The following is a 21,759-nucleotide window of genomic DNA, read 5'->3' on the forward strand; positions in this document are numbered from 1 at the left end:
TAATAAAATTTGATAGTTTTTTCTACAAAACTACATTTCCTCATAAACCATGACATGAATATATAGATAAAGTTTTCAAAGTTATATAATGTTATGAATTGTGTTTGAATAAACAATTTATTTTGGGGCGTTTGCAATGTTTGCCCGCCCAAAGTGGCAGTTAAGAAACCGTTTTCTTTTCTTTAATTTTCCCAGATATGATGTGCAACTTGATCATCATTCAAATGTTTCAAATTCCTCTGAAACCTCTCAATGCCACCAATCCTTTTCCTTATCTTCTTCCTCTTCATGTTGGCTTCCGAGTTCGGGTTTTCTCAGTCCCCATGGTTTCCTAATTACCCACACCTGTTTTACGGCCAAGAACGTTTCAGAAACGGCGGTGATGGGCTTTCGAAGCCCTTAATCGGAGACAGTGGAAGAATTTATGCTTGCTCTGAGAATACGTTATTTGCATTCGAAAACAACGGTTCCATTGCTTGGTTCTTACCTTTGACTTTGAAATGCAACATGGCTAAATCCCCAGTTCATGGAGGTAGAGGAAAGGTAACAACACGACAAAAATTATCATTACTTTTAATGGGTTCTTTCTTCTTCTTCTTCTTCTTTCAAAATGCAGTAATTGTTGATTTGTTCAAATATTAGTAGATCTATTTGATTGCAGAAAACAGGGTACTTCAAATCAATATCATGAAAATTGGAACTTCAGAACCTGCAATTCAAGTTTTGTTTGATCCTGGACCAGCTGAACGAGGAGATGAAATTGTTGGGATTGAAGTAAGCACATTTTGTTCATCTGTTATTATCAATGTAAAAAATCGGGGTTTGTTTGCATATTTGATGCGGGGACAACTACTCTGGAGTATTGGACCTGTGATGAATCAGTATGGCTACAGGCAAGGTTGCTGGAAAAATGTTTCAGATTGTTATTTTGCTTCAGCCCCTGTGATTGATCAATGTGAAGCTAGTATTTATGTAAGGTTTGCTTACATGTAATTTCTAAGCTAAAAAGGTTTAACATGCAGTTTGATGTAAAATGTATATGTATTTTTAGAATGCCAACTGTTTGAGAAAAATCCAGGTCTCTTAATACAAGATTGTTGCTTTTCCCCTAGGATGATATCTTCTTTTTTCTTTTTCTTTTTTTTTTTGCAAATGCAGATCTCAAACGCTGAAGGGGAACTTCATTCACTGTCGATTCGAAGTCCACAGTTTAGATGGATTCAGGACTTGAGTTCATTTGATAAGGTTTACACCATTACACCAGGAAATAATGGCCTCTTATATGTTACTGTACCGGTTAAGGCTCTTATTTTGGCACTAGACGTTTCTTCAGGGAATGTTTTCTGGCAGACTAGTATTGGGCCATTGAGTTCTTCAGAATCTTCACCAGTGGTTGATTCTTATGGTCAAGTTTTACTTCTTTACCTCCATATTTAGCTTCTTGCAAGCTGTCTTTTCAGTTTCTTTGAATATATTATTTGGCAAATCAGCACCTGTAGCACGTTCTTTTTATGACATCATAGCTACTTTTATTGCTTTTAACTTTCTAATTGAAAACAACAGGTTGGGTGACAATTGGTTCATTGGATGGATTCCTATACTCATTTTCACCTACTGGAACTCTCAAGAAATTTCCTAAAGCAGATGCATTAGATTCTGTGATTCAATTTAGTATTTTCCTTGATTGTTCTGGCTATGCAGTATACTTTTGTCAGACAGAAATGGGGGAAAGGTTATCCATATGAACGACCATTTCACTCAGGTCTCTACAATGAAACCGAAAAGATCAGTCTTCACATTGATGGTTCCATCCACTGGCAAAACCTACTGGTCTGAAAGCAATCATGGTGATTTACATCTTCCTTTTAATCATTCATTATTTATATTGTTTATTGGATTTACATTCTCAGTATCTTTTATGGTTGATTTTATCAGGCCATTTTGTATCTTTATTGTCTAAGAGTGATCTGCAGAACTTGGGCATGCTTCTAGCTTTTGTCATTGCTTCGAGTAAGATTCATCAACCTCGAAATCAATGCTTCTTTAACTAAATAAACACATCTGTGATATTTTGGATTTTGCAGAGATTGGCAACCAGCTATCTTGTCGCAACAATGGTAATTCTTCGTGTTAAACACGTCTGTCATGTGTTCTTGTTTTTTTAATTAGTTATTTGACACAGATTTCTGAACCTTTCACCAGCTCTAAAGCTTGCATCCAGCTGCTCCCAAGGAACTAGCAAGAGCCTCAGTATCTACACAGGTAAGACTGCAATTTTTCACACAGCATGAAGAATATAATCACTAAATCCACACTAATGCACCGGACTGCAAAATGTGTAGAAATTTATATAACAAAATTAAACTAATTACATTATGAAATATAACACGAATACAATATGAATACTCGGACTGTTAACACAGTTTTACCTCTAGAAACAAATGAGAGCTAAATTATTCCTTCATTTTCAGGTAATAGAAGTTCTATAATTCTCTACCTGTTATTGGAGTCCATACTATTGGTAGTTTTAGCTGCTGCCGTGCGGTTCTGTTGTGTCTTTTGGAGAAAAAAGAAGCTTCAAGACGAAGACCTATGAAGCTTCCTCGAAAAACGAGTCAGTTCTACATTTAGTTCCTGTCAAAACTCTTTTTTGTATCTATGTTATTCGGATTCGATTATGAGTGTCTGATATGAAAATATAGATACATGTTCAAAATTTTCTATTTTGGGCTTCCAGAGATCTCTTCAACTTAAGAAGAAAGCATTTGATAGAACAATTACAGAGCTTGAGCAAAAGGCTACAGAGGAAGCAGTAACCAATGAAGCAACAATGGAAGAACTTGGTGAACTGATTCAAGAAAGGCGAGGCATTGAGAGAAAGCTGTCAACGACCTACAGTTTAGGCAGAGATAAAACAGTTTCAAATCCGAAATCTGTTCTTCCATTATACAGTGGAGGTACAAGGAGCTGTTCTTTCCAAAGGGCAAAGCAAGGAAGTTTTACAATTTTCCACACATTAGGCAATACATCTTCAGAAGAAAGCTGCTGTGACAATGTTTCTGATTCTGAAGTAGAAGAAGAGCCTGTCGTCAAAGGAAAGGCAAAGGCAGCCATTGAAGTTGAAAGTTCAAGTGATTATGAACAGCTTGAGAGAAGATATCAAAGAAGTCCATCAGAACCAGTTTCAAGCTCAAAAGGGTATATGGTTTCTCTGTTTTTCAACACGAAACTGTGGAAGAAAATTTTCATGGAGCTGGAATGGTGGTGAAATCCATGCCAAGTAGTTGCGGAATCCTTGGGCTAAAGAGGAGAACCTTTTCTTCACTAATGTAATTAATGTTAATTAAAGAGCAGGATCTTGAACAAGGTTTAGATAAATTCAGACAAATCCAGGTTATGAAAAGAATACAAACACAACATACATTTTCTCATGGTGATCATCAAAAAAGCAGGAATCAAAATGTTGTCAAGCATTTTATTACCAAAAGGCCAAAAAGATTGAACATGATCAATAAGCAAATAATATGTTGAGATTTGCTTACGATATTCAAGTTTCAAAAAAATAAATCATATGGACATGGAAATGATAAACATTGGTGATGTTTGATCGTTTCAGAATGGAAGAGCAACCATCAATTCAGCTATACACAAACGGAATGAAGTAACCATATATGTAATAGCTATGTATGTAAGTAGTCCTAGAAGTTATCCTTTGATCGACATATGACACCCAAGGCTTCTGCATCATTTGCAGTCGGCGGAATTTCTAATACCTGCCGGATTTCTGCATTTGATGTCCGGAGGAATGGATTGCATGCCTTCTCCATCTTTAATGTACTTGGAATCTGAAACATTACATACATTTTCAACTTATTCTCGAATGTTTCCATTCAAAATACACTGACCTCAAACACTAAACCCTAACCTCAATCAGATCATGGTCATTTTTTACAAAGCTCATGAGCTATGTTATTCGGACCCAAATGTGGCTATTGGATATGATAGAAGTTTGACATAACTATGGACATATTTTTTGCCGATTAAGTCGTAGCTTGATTTAGGCATTATATAAAAATATGAGCATATTTTTTAAAGTTTTTCATAAAGTTGAATGATCATATTCTCACCAGAATATATGTTGAACAAATATGTCAAGCATAGATTGTTTAAGGAAAAAAGAAGGGTCCGGATAACATAACTCACTAGTAGAATTTTAACATTTTAAACTTCAAAAGATCCTAGAAACCAGTTAAGAAAGAAACTCTCGGAAATTACCGTAGGCAATCCCTTGTTGCGAAGGTGAGCTACATGGGTTGCATAAGCCTGAAGAGCATCATTCTTGGGCTCTATAGATAAAGCAAATTTCAAATTACTCTGCCAAAACGGACACGTGTACTGTTAGAGCCTTTCAGAATCCAGAGTCCGGGTCCGGGAAGGTTAAGTGATTGGGAAGTAGACTAACCATAGTAAATTCATTACCACCATATATATTTGTATCATCAGGCAGCAACATAATCCGCTGTAGAGAAGAAAGCATCTGCCAGATAGAACTCGGATGTCATGATAATATCAAAAACTATGAAGATTTGCCAGATTATAAAAGGATCGAGATATATACTACCAGAGATCAACATTTGTTAAGTTTTAATTTAACTCCATGAACCTTCAGTTAAAATACAAAGAAACTAATGTCGAAAATATGACAATGATACATACAATTACAATAGTAACAAAAGAGAAGACCCTGCTGTGACAACTACAATTTCAGTTAATATGCTCCCGTGCACCCATTTCCAGTGGAAATTATAAGATGTTTGAATACCACTTCACAGAACAATTACTCTACCATTAGTACCTCAACTTTTTCTCTGAAAAATTGAGCAAGAAACTCAAAGCAAAACTAATAATAACATATGAAAAGGCAATTTTTAAAAGTTTTAACTTCTAAACCTGAAGATTTCATTAGCTAGCAAATAAAATGAGTAAATTTCAAGCTTTGTATCTTATTTTCCCCAACAATAATTTTGCATCACTTTAATAGCTGAATACCTTTTTCTCTTGAAAGTAATCTATTTGCCATTTGTTGACATTTAAAACTTGCAATAAATTGGTTAACTTTTATGTAGATTAAGAGGTTAAAATGAATGACCTTATGGTGTCCACAATCGGCAACGATATGATAAAATATAAATGTCAGGACTCAGGATTACCTGCTCCGGGGTTCCTTCCAAAAGCTTGCCACATGATAAGCTGAACAAAGTGTCTCCGGTAAATATTGCCCGAGAACCAGGAAAATAGAAGCTAATATGGCCTGCGTATGACAAAATAAAACTTAAAAAACAATAACAAAAAAATGCATTCTCATTGACTTTTCAAATATAAAATTCATGTGATTTTCAACAGAATTGACTAACAAATCTAACCTCGGGTGTGACCAGGAGTTTCCATGATTTTTACCTCATGACCTGCAAACATCCACTTTTCCCCATCATTTAGAAGAATATCAATTCCGGGAATCCTATCCTTGTCTATTCCAGAACCAATCACCTACATGAAAAAGAACAATTACTATTATTTTGGCCATTATGGATAAGAGCCAAAGGACATATTAGACTACAGATAGCTATGCCATATATGAGCTGATAATTTGAGAGAAAATTAACTATCTGATACGGGCTGAAAGGTGACAGAACTTAAAAATAGATGAAGTTTTTCATACCTTTGCACCATACCTTGCTTTTAACTCTGTATTCCCACCTGTGTGGTCGTGATGGTGGTGGGTATTCAATATATAAGTCAAATTCCAGTCTTTACGGCTCAAAGCATCAATAACTGGCTCTGCTTCTGAAGGATCAACGACTCCAACTGTGCCCGTGTCCACGTCATGTAAAAGATACGCATAATTGTCTCCAAGACATGGTACCTGAAAAAAGAGAAAAAACAGTTAGTGAAAGGTTCATATCTAATGTACATGAAAACCGTAATTTTAACCTTCAACAACAAGAAGTAGAAGGAACCATTTTTCATGTCAAACAAGAAAGGCAACAAACAGTCTAGCAAAAGCAATAGTGAAAAATTTGCAATTATAGAAAGAGGTTTGCTTACCAACTCAATTTGTAATGAGGAAGACATATTTGAAACACTGCAAAACTCTGCAATCCTAAGAGATCGACTCGCTCCACGCAAGGTTTTGAAGGGAATTGATAGTAAGCGCATAAGGCCATACACAAGACCCTTTCTAATGCAAAGTTGCCTCTTGCCTGGCCAGACACAGAGCCCACTCCTCACCTAAAACATTGGAAAGCAGGCTTTCAAACTTAAATACTAAGCCAACATATACACAAGAAAAAAGGTTCCTGAAATGATAATCAACCGATTTTAGAGAAGCTCCATGGAAAATAATAATGAAAATTAACATTGAAGCATTTGTCCTTACAATCGAGATCCTAAACCACCAATATCTAACTTTTTCATGGAAACACCAATACTCTGCATGAAACGATCTCACAGCTTGGATATCCATAATTCCACATATAATAAAAACAAAATTATCAGAACCGAAGTTCCAATCGAAGTCAAGGATTCTTTCAATGACTTGAAGCCGATGTTGGTCCAATTTTCATTCTTTTTCTCCTGAAGTAGCTATGTTCAACAAATAATTGGGCATGTGAAAAATCCTCCAAAAAAATAAAAAAAATAAAACCGAAAAATTATCATATATCACCCCATTCTCACTGATCGTCACAAGAAGGGATTCATATCACCGAATGGTGACAAAAAGAGAAAAAATAGTCGTCTTTCTTAACACATGTTTTAATTTGTCCTTATTAAGCTACTATAGGAAAACACGACTGAATTTTGGAAGATTGCAATAAAAGTGAGAAAAGATCAGTAGGAACGGCAAAAAAATCATATCACAAACAGAATCTCAGACTAGCCATTAAGCAAAAAAAATTCTAAAAGAGGTAGTAATAGAAACCAGAAAAAGAACATAACAATACAAAAAAACGCCCATTTCTTCAATTAGCCACATCGGGGGGGAAACAGATCTTTACCATTACATTTTCATCTCTCTTCCCCAAAAAAGTTAGAAATTCAACAGAAGAAAAAAAATGCAAAATAAAAAACAAAAAAGGAACGAAACGGAAGGAAGAAGCAAACCCTGGAACAAGGAATGGAGGGCATAGCAGATGAAGGTTTACAGAACATTGGATTCAAACTTCCTCTCTCCAAAATGGGTTTACTTTCTTTTAAGAGTTCTTTATCTCCTCGGAGAGAGAAAACGTAGGTAGTTGTGGGCTGGCACTCAATTATGTCTGTTTTCCTTTTTGTTTATGTGGGGGGAGAGAGAAGAAGAAGAAAAAGACAGAAACTTTGATTTTTAGGTAAAAAATAACTGAATTTTTTTAGGGAAGAAAAAAACAATTTTTTATTTTATTTTGTAAGACATAGGGAAATTCTTTTTAAATAAAACAAAAAGTTATTTCAAAAGAGGAAGAAAATTAAAGTAAATATTATTTCCATTTATTTCTCTCACCTCTCACACTGTGATAAAATATTAGTAAATTCAAATAACTATTTATAAATAAAAAACACATAAATAACTTTATGAAGTAATTAAAATTTAAGTAATATATAGACATTTTGTTCGAATTCAACTCAATCATTATACTTGAGGGATAAGTCTACAACGCACGTTACACATCGCAACGTGTTAATAAAATGATGTACCGAAATACACTCAAATAATTTATTTTATTAAGTAAATATTAAAAAGTATAAGGATTTATTTAAAATTAATCATTTATTAAAATTTAATTATAATTTTAATATAATTATAATTAAATTATGTTTTTTATTAAAAATAATAATTAATTTAAGTAATTTAATTTGTTTAGAATTATAATTTTTAAGTTATATAAGTTATAACCGGTCATTAGCATCAGTCGCCGCCGTCAATCACCTTAGCTTGTTGAAAAATCAAATAGTACAACATCCAGTGTTTTCGTTCACCATCGCCCAGTTCAACGTTGTCCAATTATTCTTAATAAAAAAATGGATAAACTATACATTTAGTACCCAAATTATTAATTTTATTATGTTTTAGTATCTCAACTTTCATTTTTTTTCAAAACCATACCTAACGTTTACTTTTTATTTCATTTTAGTACCCCACATTTAAAAAGTTAATGGCACAGTGGTATTTTTTATTCGGGTAAACTACACAATTTATCACTCAACTATCTTCTTATTTCTATTTTGGTCACTGAAGTTTAAATTTTTTGAATTTAATCATTAAACTTTTGAATTGTTTATGTTTTGATCTTCTCTGATGATGTGGACTATATTATTATTGTTATTTTTAGTATGACGTGATAAATTAATTAATATTTAATATCAAATAAGATTTAAAATAAAAATAAAAATTTATAATGTTAATCAAACCCTTAATTCCCAAACCCCAATTGTCTATCCAAACCGACATCACCCTCCGACCACCACATAAGAATCCCTTGAAAAATCGTTTGCGACCGGAAGCAAATGAACATAGATAAACAAATTTAAGTGTCAATAATGCAACCACCACCATCACCTTCACAAAGAGAAGAAAAATGTAAACATTGCTCAATACTCATAATTGAAACAACAAAAAGTTGAGAATTTTTTTATATAAAAACAAAAATAGCAACAATAAAAAGGAAAACGCATGAAGCGGATGAGAATGAAGCTATCATCCATGCTTCCTCATTTCCTCTTAAAATGTTACAGTTTCAAAAAAACTAAAATAAAAAAGAGATAAAGAGTATGAAACAAAAACAAAACAAAAAAATATAGGTATGGACTTCCCCTCATTTTCAATGCAAAATAAAGATAATCCATTTCACTAGATCATCAAATAAACAAAAGCAACATTACCCCTTTTTACTTTCGCAGGCCTAATCATAAAATCAAAATAAAAAGAATAAAAAAGAAGAACAAGAACAATAACTTGATGAAGATAAGTATGGATTGCAGGGTTATTTTTTTTTATTTTTGTGTAGTTTCACTCAATCGTAGCACTGCCTCGTGCAAGGGAAGAGAAGGAAATGAAAGAAAAAACAATAGTTAGTTTGAGTTTTTGGGTACTCTTTTTTTCATGAATATGAAGTTAAGGATGGATTGTTCCAACAAAAAAGTTAAGGATGGGTTTAGATCGACCTTGGGGTTTGAAGATTTAAGATTAAGATTAAGGATTTTGATTTTAAATTTCATGTGACATTATTAATAATAAATTTGTCATGTCATATTAATAATAATAAAATAATCCACATCATCAAATAGATATCAAAATGCAAGTAATTTGAAAGTTTGATGATTAAATTGTATTTTTTTAAATTTTAATGACCAAAATAGAAGTGAGAATATAGATAAGTGATGAATAATGTAATTTACCCAAATAAAAAATATCACTTCAGTTGTGTCGTTAACTTTTTAACGACAATGTATAAAAATGAAATAAAAAAAAACATAATAAAGATAAATTTGCTCGTTGTGTGTTTTAGTACGCCATTTTAGTGGTACGTTACGATATACGGCATGTGTTGTAGAATTTTACTATACTTGAGATGTGTTTGGTTCAAGAAAGGAATTATAATTAAGGATAATAACTTTTTTTAAAATTGCATTTTCATATTTAATTTTAGAGAATTTCCAAGTAATAGTTTTTCTCTCAAATGATTGGAATAATATTCCTCTCAATTTTATTATTATGGATCCTTTGTTATATTTTTAATTGGATAATTCTTTATTTATAATGTAAATTTACTAGATATTTTTATTTAATATTAATTTAATTATATGTATTATTAATTCGATTAATCAGTTAAAAAATGTCAAGAGGTGATGAAATCTTTCTTTAAAATTTAGTGGAAATAATGAAAAGATATAGACAAAATTGACACAATAATTTAAAATGGTTTGACTTTTAAACTAAGTCAACAACAACTTTCTTAGCTATTTTCATGAAGAATTTTTAAATATATTAGATTTACTTACCTTTAAGGATAAGATGTAACATTACAACTCTCTTAAAGTTTATACACGAAACCTTGAACACACATCCTCCTAAAGAATAATTGCAAATGAAACGATCTAAAAATAATCCTTACAATGATTGTATCTTTGTAACTATAACCTTTCACTTCAAGGGCACTTGAGCAATTTTGACAATGATATTGATAATTCATAAGTGTTTTTATATTTGTAAATTAAATTCAATATTTGTTTCATATTAAATTTATTATTTTTAGATTTTTAGATTTAAATTCAGTATTTTGTTCATATTTATATTTGTAAAAATAAATATAAAATTATAAAATTAAGTGTGAAAATATTTAATTTAATTTAAAAAAATACAGAGATAATTATTTTTAAATTTTAAATATTGTATTAAATACGATTTAGAATATATATAATCTACTTAACTATAAAAAATATTATATTTGTTTAAATGATTTAGGCGCTCTTATATTTTATAATTGATCTAGGTTCAAAACCTCATTTGAATGATTTTTATTTCCTTTTTTATTTATGATTTACAATAGTATAAGACAAATAGAATTTGTTGCAATACTAACCAAATAAAGCATTTGACCAAGTGACTTGGGCACTCCTCTTCCAACCAACAATCTCAAGTTCATTCCTCCACGAGTGTATATTATCTTCGAATAATGACATATGTTACCTCTTAAATTGAAAATTTAATTTATTAAATTAAATTAAAATTAGGACAAAAAAAGTTTAATCTAATTTTATTCTTTGATTTATAAGATGTTTATCATCTTAAAAATAATTTAACAGGTTAAATTAATGATCTATAATTTTTATCACTATTTTACTACTTTTGGATTTATTTTATTATTTAATGTAATTTATTTAAAAAATCATCATAAGTATTAAAAATTTAAGTTTTGAACATAATTAAAGTTTAACATTTGATAATTCAAAAAAGATATTTTAAAGAGTGACGAGGGTATACAATATATATATACTTTTTAAATTTTGTTTAATATACTAATAAAATAATTTTATACTAAATATTGTAATTTTATAATTTTAAAAAATATATTAAATTTAATAATATAATATTTTTATGATAATTCTTATACTGGTTCGAATTTTATATCTGTCTCAAATGTAATATAAAAGAACTTTTAAAAAGATGTGTATTTATTATAATTATTAATGTAATATAATATTTTTAGTAAGCACTGATCTTTGCCACTAGAGTGGCCTCACTGCTGCGCACTGACACTCAGTACTTGACGATGTCACTTTTTCGATTTTGTTTCGGCTGTTCGGACAGGTGCTGGCGGTGGCTGTGACCCGCCACCACCTAGAGCAGCAGCAGCAGATTCAACATGAGTAAGAAGATACTCGTATATCTTCTTCCTTAGCCGACTGACTGTCTCGGATGAAACATGTGGAGTAGTCTCTTCTTCTTCTTCGTCTCTGTCTTTGTTCGAACTGATTTCGTCTAACCAGTCATTGACACTCTTCAGCTGTGTCAACATCCCAGCTATTTGATCATTATTGGATAAAGCGGATGTGTCGACATCGGCATCCAAGAATTTCTCCACAAATCCTAAGAACCAATCCTGGGATTCCATTCGCAGCATTTCAGCCAAATCAACAGCCTCATCAAGGCCATTTCCCCTTGTCCATTCCGGTGGTGGTTCGACTGGCACTTTCGGGCCAATGCCTGAAACATCCCCTGCTTTTCGAAGAATACCCTGTGCTACAAGCTTTGAACCGATTACTGGACGGGTTTTCGCTTGGGATTTTGCAGAAGCATTCTTAGCAGAATTTTCCAGAATATATATATACTTTTTAAATTTTGTTTAATATACTAATAAAATAATTTTATACTAAATATTGTAATTTTATAATTTTAAAAAATATATTAAATTTAATAATATAATATTTTTATGATAATTCTTATACTGGTTCGAATTTTATATCTGTCTCAAATGTAATATAAAAGAACTTTTAAAAAGATGTGTATTTTTATTTCAATTTAATTTTAACAAATAAGCTTCAATGATAAGTTTACTTCCGGTGAGAACTTAAAGGAACTAAAGCCATTGGATGAGTGACACGTGGAAGTTATTTTGGGCTGTCTTGATTACCGTCACCTTTTGCGGGATGGTGTTAGTTCACATCTATGAAATGTTCTCCCCACCTTTATTGAACCTTTTTAATCACTAATTAAAAACATTGATTAATTGGAAATTAAGTCTGAGAAAGAGAAAGAGAAAGAGAAAGAGTTTTTTTAATGAGTTCATGATTCAAGACTTGTTTTTTTTAGACGAAGTTGATGCATCGAACTTATCAGATGAACTACTAAATAATATAATTTACTTCGCATATAAGATTTTGTGGTTCCTTCGTATATAACTTATGACTTACAAAATGTTCTTAATGATTTTATAGTCCTAATTCAGATGGTCTATATTGAGATAAGTTTGATGAAATCATCTATGGAAGTGTGAAAAATAAATCACTTTTCATGAAAGACTTTAGATTATTTTTCTATAGCACTAACCAACATTCCGATGTATATTAGCTAAGTTGTTGAACTATCACGAAACTTGATTGTATCTGAGATTAGCCATATCACTAGTTTACTTTTATTTTATTAAGTTTAATATTTATTCATATGTTAAGAGAAGAATCACTTATTTCACCAAGTACTAGTTCAAACCAAATAAATACTAATGTTTAAGTAGTTAATTTCATTGTTACTCTATTATCACATTCAAAATTTTGTATGTATTTGCATTAATGGAGGGTTATGAGTAGCGTAAATTAGTCAAAGCATTTTCTTAGGATGAGGAGACTAAGAGAGTGATTGGATTGTGTAATTATAATTAGATTATTTTCCTCATCTATTACTACAATAAAATGATAACATATTCTCCGTATTTGATAACAATTATTTTTATTTTTTATTTCATTCTTCTCATAAATTTTCTCTTATGAATGGAGTAACACCGATTGAGATTTATTTTTTCGTTTAGAAGATTATGTTAAAACGTTCACTTTCAAAATTATATCAATTTAAACAAAATTATTTCTCTTCTACTAATATATATTTGCATTGAAAAAAAAAACATTCTCTTTATTAATCCAAAAGAAAATTTAAAAAAAAAGATACAAATTCAAGTTGGACAAGCTGTTTTCATATGTATAACTTAAATAAAAAAAAACTTGCACTATGCACCCAAAGCTTCTCTTATGATGTTTATTACTGCATTTATACCTCAAAACCCATGTTGGATTTATATACACAAGTGATAATTTAGTAAGCACTGATCTTTGCCACTAGAGTGGCCTCACTGCTGCGCACTGACACTCAGTACTTGACGATGTCACTTTTTCGATTTTGTTTCGGCTGTTCGGACAGGTGCTGGCGGTGGCTGTGACCCGCCACCACCTAGAGCAGCAGCAGCAGATTCAACATGAGTAAGAAGATACTCGTATATCTTCTTCCTTAGCCGACTGACTGTCTCGGATGAAACATGTGGAGTAGTCTCTTCTTCTTCTTCGTCTCTGTCTTTGTTCGAACTGATTTCGTCTAACCAGTCATTGACACTCTTCAGCTGTGTCAACATCCCAGCTATTTGATCATTATTGGATAAAGCGGATGTGTCGACATCGGCATCCAAGAATTTCTCCACAAATCCTAAGAACCAATCCTGGGATTCCATTCGCAGCATTTCAGCCAAATCAACAGCCTCATCAAGGCCATTTCCCCTTGTCCATTCCGGTGGTGGTTCGACTGGCACTTTCGGGCCAATGCCTGAAACATCCCCTGCTTTTCGAAGAATACCTTGTGCTACAAGCTTTGAACCGATTACTGGACGGGTTTTCGCTTGGGATTTTGCAGAAGCATTCTTAGCAGAATTTTCCAGAATTAAAATGTTTTGATTGGCAGAGATAGCCTTCTGGCTTTGTGCAGAAGCTGAAGCATGACTAGACATTGAACTATGTTCTTTGGTAAATACCGAGAAGGTCGATAGATTGGTAGCCATTGCAGCTTGCACCCATGAAGCTGCATATTTCCGTCCATCAGATGTGACCTTCATTGCCTCTTCTGAGGGGTTTTCTTCAGATTCCGAAGACAAACCGATTGGAATAGTTTTTGATAAAGAATCTGCAATCATCCGAGCATGATTCAAGCTTGCATGCAGGGTTAAGAACTGATCCACTGCAGGCTGAGGATTATCTTCCTTGGCAGAAGTAGTAAGATCAGAATATAAGCTGCAATATGAAGATAGTACACAAAAAAATGTCATATAAAAAACAAAGAACAATCAGTTATGGATAATCTTCCCCCGATTGCAAAACATCATAAATAGATAGTCAAATACCATGAAAAAAATCCAGAATCGGTCCTCACTACGTTACGTAACCTAAAGGTGTATATGGTGAGGTTTCTATGGATGTCTCAATTTGCACCATCCTAGATGTCTTTCCCCAAGTCCAACCACTTAGAGTCCATTAAGACCTACTGCAAAGAACTTTGTATTTTCGAGATGGAAAACAAAGTCTAATGAAAAAATAAACACCAAGAACCAAAAGGAAATAGCCAGACATAATAGCTCTTATAGAAAAGAAAAACCTCACTCATTTAGTTAAAGCACACACACCGGTGATGTATGCAAGAGAAAGCTAATCATGCCATTACCTAGGAATTTACATAACCCCGTTATGGTTCCATCTCTTCGGCTTTGATCTAAAGGCCAATGCAGTTGGGAACTTGTGACCATATTTGCATTTGGAATTTAACAATACCAATGTGTAATTTTCCTTGAGACTGAAGGTAAGATTTAAATTTTTAGTCCTCAATTTCCCTTTGAGATGAGATATGTTCCTATTATGTACTTTAACCATACCAATGAAAGACTAAATACTTTCTTTTTCTCCCCCCTTAAAAGCAAGAAATATTACTGATATGACTGCAGAAGACCCTTGATTCTCGACTGTTTCAAGTCCCATGAAGCCAAGGTTTGAGTTCCTAATGTAAAATTGCTAAGCAATCGAACTAGAATATTAAGACATCAGAAACAAAAGAGAAACAAATGTTCATGGAAAATATAATGTAAAATTTGCCCGTGAACTTCTGTAAATTCTCTCAAATGGTAATGCTAACATGCTGGACTCTATTGCAGTTAGCACATTCTGCAGGTAAAAGTTACAAACAAAAGTTAACACATACAAGATCGTTCACAGTTATATGATTTATAGGTTCCAAAAATTGGGTACAATATTAAAAATTTTAACCAGAGAAATATGGAGAATTAAAATCCATACATTTAATGTATTTAATCTTTCTTAGTTCATAAACAAAGAAAACATAGCTTTTACTATCAATTTAATAAATGTCTTTGCTAGCATTTCCTTTATTGTTAAATAGCCATACCTTAAACATCGTAGTAAGCTCTCTGAAGCAGCAGCCTCCTGCAAAGCTTCTATTGCCGCTGTTTGTGCTGCATCCCTATGTTTCAAGACCTCCTGTAACAACAAACACAAATTCGGCATGAGAATAAATAAAGGAACCATGCGTTGCAGAATGCCAGGAAGTAATATATAAGTTGGTTTTAATTGAATTTGTACAAGGTATTTTTCTTCACTAGGAATTTGCTAAGAGGAGATACGACCTTTTTACAACAAGATAACCCCTTAACTGAGACATTCATATAAAAACTACGAATCCTATCAAGATGTAAAGAGTTGTAGGTTCATACCCTTCCGAGCTTTGAAACAGAAGAGGGGAGTGAACCCCATGAAATACTTGCATCTGTCAATCTTTTACTATTTACCGGAATCTTAACCAAGTTCCCCAGGCCACCATTATTAGTTAGGTCTCCGGATTTCTTCCCAATGGAAGTTCTTGGCTTATTCGGTTTCTCCTGCTCATCCAACATTTTCTTAGTTGAAACTGGGGATTTACTCTCCTCTTTTAGTGACCTGGTAGATGTTTGGAGCTTAGTCTCCTTGGACAGCAACTTTTCACTTGACGTGCTCTTTCTAGGGACCTGGTATTCGAATATTAATCATTACACGGGAAAAATAGCTTGAAGTAATATGAATTATTTTAAATAAAAGGAAAAAATAGCAACAAGTCAAACAGAACCATATAATACATGTATGCCATATCCTAAAATTGAACCGGAGTTCAAGAGTCTTCATCTTAGGTTATGTTCTTAAGGTAATATCACTGATATAAAACAGTAAAAATGGATGTAAGATAAAAAAAAACCAATCATATTCTATAATCTCATATTTTATGCTTACAAATGATTTACTCATTTAAAATTCGAGAACAAGAAAAGCTAACCGAAGTGCTACGAGATTCTTGCTTGATATCATGCTTGCTAGCTCTCGGTTTAGAATGGTCCCTACTTTTCACTTCCATATTCCCTTCCCAGCTCTTTCTCAAAGCTTTGGCCCCTAATTCAATCCCTTGCACCAAAGATTTGATGACCGGTACCTTTTTTCCGATCGGACTCATCCCATGGAAAGAACTCGGCTTCTCCATGGATCCCACCTTGGGACTTCCCTTTCTCTGCCCTTTTATGTCTGCCTGCTGCTTAATCCCATTGGCAAACTTCTCAAAAGATGTTGGCAATGAATAACAACTTGTGGGGGAAGATGGAATCGACCTCGAACTATGAACCTTCAATTTCCCCAAAGGTTCCTTCTTCGTATCTGGACTCAATGACAGTTTAGTCGATTGAGATTTGGATCTAGTCAAAGAAGCCATTTTCTTATCCAATTGATCCTCCTTTGCACCGCCATTCGATCTACTCCCAACAGATTTATCCTTCTCTCCACCATGACCACTGCCTGACGGTGACTTAACTTTCTCTCCAGGTTTCGAACCAGAGCCACTTTTACTACCATTGTTAAGGAAACCAAGAGAATGAGTTGCAACAATGTCCTCAGGGTTCCCTACACAGGGGTGTCGCCCCGGAACCGGCCTAACCCCATGAAGAATGGGAACCGGCGACGCGGATTCTAACCGATCAACATGAATAAACTGGCCTAATTGGATCTTATCACTAAGAATCAAATCTTCATGTTCATCAGGCAATGATACATATGTAGCATGAGATGAATCAGAAACCTTAAGGTAAAAGCCTTGGTTTGAGAACAGCTCACCTCCTGCTAGAGCAGGAACTATACTCACTACTTGCAATAAAGATGACCTGTGCTCACCAGCAACCTTGACATCCGAGTTCATATGCTGTAAAAGCTTCAAAAGAACCCCTGGAACAAGATTTGCCATTTTGGGTGCCTCCAATTTGCATTACTCTTTAGAACTAAAACCTCAGAGACAAACTCGAACAAGTTGAGTGAGTGGAATAACTGGGGACCTTGAATCAGAAGAACTGAAAACGAAGAACTTTGACCAATGCCCAGATTAAGAAACACTAGGTATTTTACCCAAAAAACACAGATGATATTTGTCACAGATTTACAGAGAGAAACAAAATGTACTAAGATTCAGACTAATGGGGTTGATTTAATATTAGTTTAACAGTAAAACAACAGGTTAGACAAACAATCCAGAAGAGGTGTACTGCAAAAACACATTCATCATGGACCCCAAAACAAATAAAATTTTATCAAATGAGATGTGTTCAATAATTAGAAGCAACAAACAACAATAATGGCGGTTCAACTCGTGAAAATCCACCAAACCGGATAAGAAAATAGATAAATTAATAAATGAGAAAGGCCTTTTGGGGTGTTTATATTAGAAAGAAACTCCACTGCAAAACCAACCATACCAAAACCCAAAATGGAAAAGGTAAAAAAGAGCAAAAAAGAAAACACTCTTTGGCTTTTACTTTTAAAAAAAAGGAGACTTTTCAAAGATGAACAGAGATTAAAAAACAAAAACGAAGCTGGAAATTTTGCAGAAAACAGGAGAAAAGGTGGAAGAAAAAGAAGAGAATAATAGATTAGTTGATTTAATGCATGGTTGGCATGAAACACAAGAGAGAGAGAGAGAGAGAGAAAAAATGCGTGTCAGAATCTGACACATTTACATATATATAAGCACATGCACAAACATATAATGTATGCAAAACTTGGAAAAACTCACCCACCTTGGCTTCTGATAGAGTTCCAGTACTCTGTTAAACAAAGGGATTGCTAAATTCTGGAAAAGAGAAATGGGTCTCAAGAACTGAATGAGAATCTTGGCAGAGAGTAAGTTACATATAAATTCATTTACATCTTTTTTTTTAATTAAGCTTTCAGTTTTTCAAAAAGATGGATTTTTTTAATTGCTAAACTTACAAAATGTGCTGCTTTCACTGTTTCACATCTGTCATAGTTTTCCAGATGAGGAATAAGTTACTTATAAAAATCAGGCTTCATTCATACAAATTATTTAGGCGTTTTTCCGGAAAAATCTTCTTTTAATTTAATATTTTCGACCAGATACCGATCAGATTATATTTTTAGATCTAACACTCTTTACAATAAGACGTGTCGTGCCCCTGCAACACGTTATACGCTGATTTGGAGCCACGCGGGGTAAGGCGTGCCCCTGAGGCGCTTCTTATGCTGATATGGATATACGTGTGTATGGCGCGAGACAAGGGCCGTGCTATTCAATTATCTCAATTATTAAACATGCATAATGCAAGGCGCGGTGCTAGGACCGCGCCTTGCATTATTTTCTCAAACTTCTCGACTTTAATGCTTCCTCTCTCGGCTATAAATAGCCGTCTCCCGTAAACTCTCTCACCAACAATCCTTTGAATAAGTAAATAACATCCGACAATCATCTTATATTTGATTCAGAAGTTTGCTCGATCTTTCGTTATAAGATAATTTAGTTATAATATTTATTTTATAGTTATATATGATTATTTAAAAAAAATGTTATATTAATTGTTTTCAATTAATTTCTGTATTTGTAGAATTAGAAAGTGTGAGCATACGTCGAAATATTTTTGCGGTGCATGTAATAATATAAAATTATATTATTTAAATTATTTACGTTATGTGTAAAAAATTTATTCTGTTATATTTTTGGTTATATATTATTTATTTAATCAGGTTTGTTTCCGTTGTTTTTTCGCATATATAATATTGTTGCACTTTTAAACTCTAAGAATGACGCGACTTTCATCTATTGTTTATTATGATGGAGAAATTTGAGAATATGAAACCGGCGTTGTATTCGTATTAAATGAGCGTGTTAAAATATCATTCAAGATAAACATAACTTTTGAGGAGCTGATAACGAAGATTTCGAGGAAGGTTCATGTTGGAAGTAGTAGAAGAATGTCGTTGCAGTACATATTTCCAACATCATTGTTGCCATTAATTTATACAACGTTAGAACTATCGAACAATGATAATGTTGAAATGATGGTTGATTCTCAAAGTAATTATTCAGACGACGATATTGAGATGTATGCAAAGTTTGTTTAAGTGCGTGTTGTTCGGGGTTAGCCATTAAGCTCACACTATGGGCTGGCTGAACAAGTTGATCAAGTTGACAACCCGACTACAGTAATGTGTAATGATTTTAATGTCATAATGGGAAGTCCACATCATGGTGCCGACTCATCAACTTCAATGGGGAGACATTCATCTGCAATTCCTTACGATATGTGCCGAGGTGGGTCCATGAACAATTCGTATGACAACATCGCGTCCAGTTCGAGAGGAATGCATTCATCTGCAAATTTCTTTGACCTTAATATGGAGATGCCATCGACGCAACAATCTGTGCATTTTCCATTTGACACAATGGCTTTAAGCTCCAGGGGGAGGTATTCGACTGCGAGCTTTTTCGATCTCAATCCAGATATGCCTTCTAGTTCAAGGGGAATGCGTGCCAGTAGTAGGTTCTTCGACCTAAATGTGGAGAGCATGGAGGAACCATCATCTCCACCAGAAGAACCGCTTCGTGAGCCTGGTGCGGATGGTGCTGAGACTGGACTATTCATTCACCCACAATCACCACAATTCAACTCCGATGGTGATGATGATGTAGATGAAGTTTCAACAAATGTGGCACAAACTGACCCTCCAACACACATGTATGAAGCTGATTATGATGCAATGTACGGGCCAGAATTTGCGGATATGCCTCATCTCGGTGACTATGGATATTACTCATCAATAAATAATGGTGAGTTATCTTTAGGCATGGAGTTTTCAAGCAAGGAAGAAGCGATGATGGCTATAAAAAATTACAATATCCGTAATTCTGTTTAGTCCAAAGTCGACCGCTCCACAACCGAAAAATATGTATGCTATTGTGCCCGACGCGAAAACGGATGCAGTTGGATGGTTCATGTATCGAAGAGGAAGAGGAAAAACAACAGATGGTAACTAACAGTATACAACGGTCCTCACACATGTTGTGCTGGAGGGATCAACCTAGATCATCCCAACTTGGACTCTGAAGTGATATGTCAAGTCATCATGCCCATGGTAAAAGCAAGCTCTCATATAGCTGTTGCTGTGTTGATTTCAGCTATATAATCGCAGTATGGGTACACTGTCTCCTATAAAAAAGCTTGGTTAGCAAAACAAAATGACATTGTCAAACTTCATGGTGAATGGGATGCATCTTACAACGAACTTCCAAGCTGGTTTAGGCTAGTACGGAGGTTGAATCATGGGACAATTGTGGACTTCGAAACCTCCTATGCATACCATAATGATCGAGTTCTCCGCGATCGATGCCAATTCTACCGGGTTTTTTGGACTTACCCACAGTGCGTTAATGTTGTCAAATACTGCAAGCTTGTGGTCCAGATCGACGGGACTTTCTTGTATGGAAAATAAAAGCAAGTTTTATTATTGGCAGTTGTCCAAGATGGTAATCGCAATATTCTTCCAGTTGCTTTTGCTCTTGTCGAAGGAGAAGATACAAATTCTTGGGCTTTTTTCATCCGAAATTTACGTGCACGTGTTATCACGAGGGAAAACATCTGTGTCATTTCAGATCGCAGAGCTAGGATCAAAGCAGCAATGGAGTCTTTGGGTCCAATGTGGCAACCACCCTTTTTCCAACATAGGTATTGTCTCTGACACATTGCTGCGAACTACCATGGAAGGTACAAGAAGAATGATGAGCGTCAATTAATTGGCGCATGGGTAATTGAAACTGATGTAGTTTGTTTTCTTTCGATCGTTTTAATTTTGCAAAGAAAACAAGTTATTAAGTTATACATTTTTTGATCAGGTTACGAACTACTTCCTCGAACGTTTGAATCAATACTTCAAGATTTGCGGGCGAAGAACGAGGAAGGATACGATTACATCAACCTCATCGATAAAGAAATGTGGACGAACCCATATGATGGTGGATATCGATTTGGACACATGACGACCAACTTGGCAGAGGCAATCAATTCAACTTTAAAGGGTGCACGTCACTTACCAGTATCGGCTTTGGTAAATATTATATATTTTCGTTTGGGGGTGCTTTTTGCGAAGTTCGGGGACAAACTCAAACCTGGATGCAAGGCGGTCATGTCTATCACCCTAGATTAGTTGCAGATCTACAGAAAAAAATTTATACATCAAATGGACTGTCTGTAACAAGCTTCTCTAGAAGGCATGAAATGTTTCGTGTCACAGAGTTACCGCGACCTCTTCAAGGGATTGAAGTTGTGTCGTTAAGAGTAAATCTAAGGGACAGAACGTACGACTGCGGGTTTTTTCAAGTTCTTAAGT

General features: G+C 34.0%; 2 protein-coding genes and 1 pseudogene across 3 annotated transcripts; 1 reads left to right on the forward strand and 2 right to left on the reverse strand.

The window, feature by feature from the left end:
- Positions 1 to 199: 199 nt before the first annotated feature.
- On the forward strand, positions 200 to 3,441 carry LOC120139638 (annotated as a pseudogene).
- Positions 3,440 to 7,298, reverse strand: LOC120139637 (hydroxyacylglutathione hydrolase 1, mitochondrial-like). 2 transcript variants are annotated; one of them, XM_039154802.1, is made up of 8 exons: positions 7,162 to 7,298; positions 6,106 to 6,288; positions 5,720 to 5,923; positions 5,424 to 5,547; positions 5,211 to 5,311; positions 4,463 to 4,537; positions 4,276 to 4,374; positions 3,440 to 3,845 (listed from the first exon to the last, which is right to left on the reverse strand). In XM_039154802.1, the coding sequence occupies exons 1-8, from the start codon at positions 7,207 to 7,209 to the stop codon at positions 3,699 to 3,701; spliced, it is 981 nt and encodes a 326-aa protein (XP_039010733.1). In that variant the 5' UTR covers positions 7,210 to 7,298; the 3' UTR covers positions 3,440 to 3,698. The 2 variants fall into 2 exon arrangements, with proteins under 2 accessions (XP_039010733.1, XP_039010732.1); XM_039154801.1 differs by lacking the exon at positions 7,162 to 7,298 and adding an exon at positions 6,437 to 6,665.
- A 5,991-nt stretch (positions 7,299 to 13,289) lies between these two features.
- LOC120139658 lies at positions 13,290 to 17,837 on the reverse strand. Its single transcript, XM_039154820.1, has 4 exons — positions 16,382 to 17,837; positions 15,789 to 16,079; positions 15,464 to 15,555; positions 13,290 to 14,301 (listed from the first exon to the last, which is right to left on the reverse strand). Exons 1-4 carry the CDS (start codon positions 17,330 to 17,332, stop codon positions 13,410 to 13,412), a joined length of 2,226 nt encoding a protein of 741 aa, XP_039010751.1. The 5' UTR covers positions 17,333 to 17,837; the 3' UTR covers positions 13,290 to 13,409.
- Positions 17,838 to 21,759: the final 3,922 nt, after the last annotated feature.

The sequence above is a fragment of the Hibiscus syriacus genome, unplaced genomic scaffold (genome assembly GCF_006381635.1).
Source record: "Hibiscus syriacus cultivar Baekdansim isolate YM2019G1 unplaced genomic scaffold, ASM638163v2 tig00110764_pilon, whole genome shotgun sequence".
NCBI lineage: Eukaryota > Viridiplantae > Streptophyta > Magnoliopsida > Malvales > Malvaceae > Hibiscus > Hibiscus syriacus.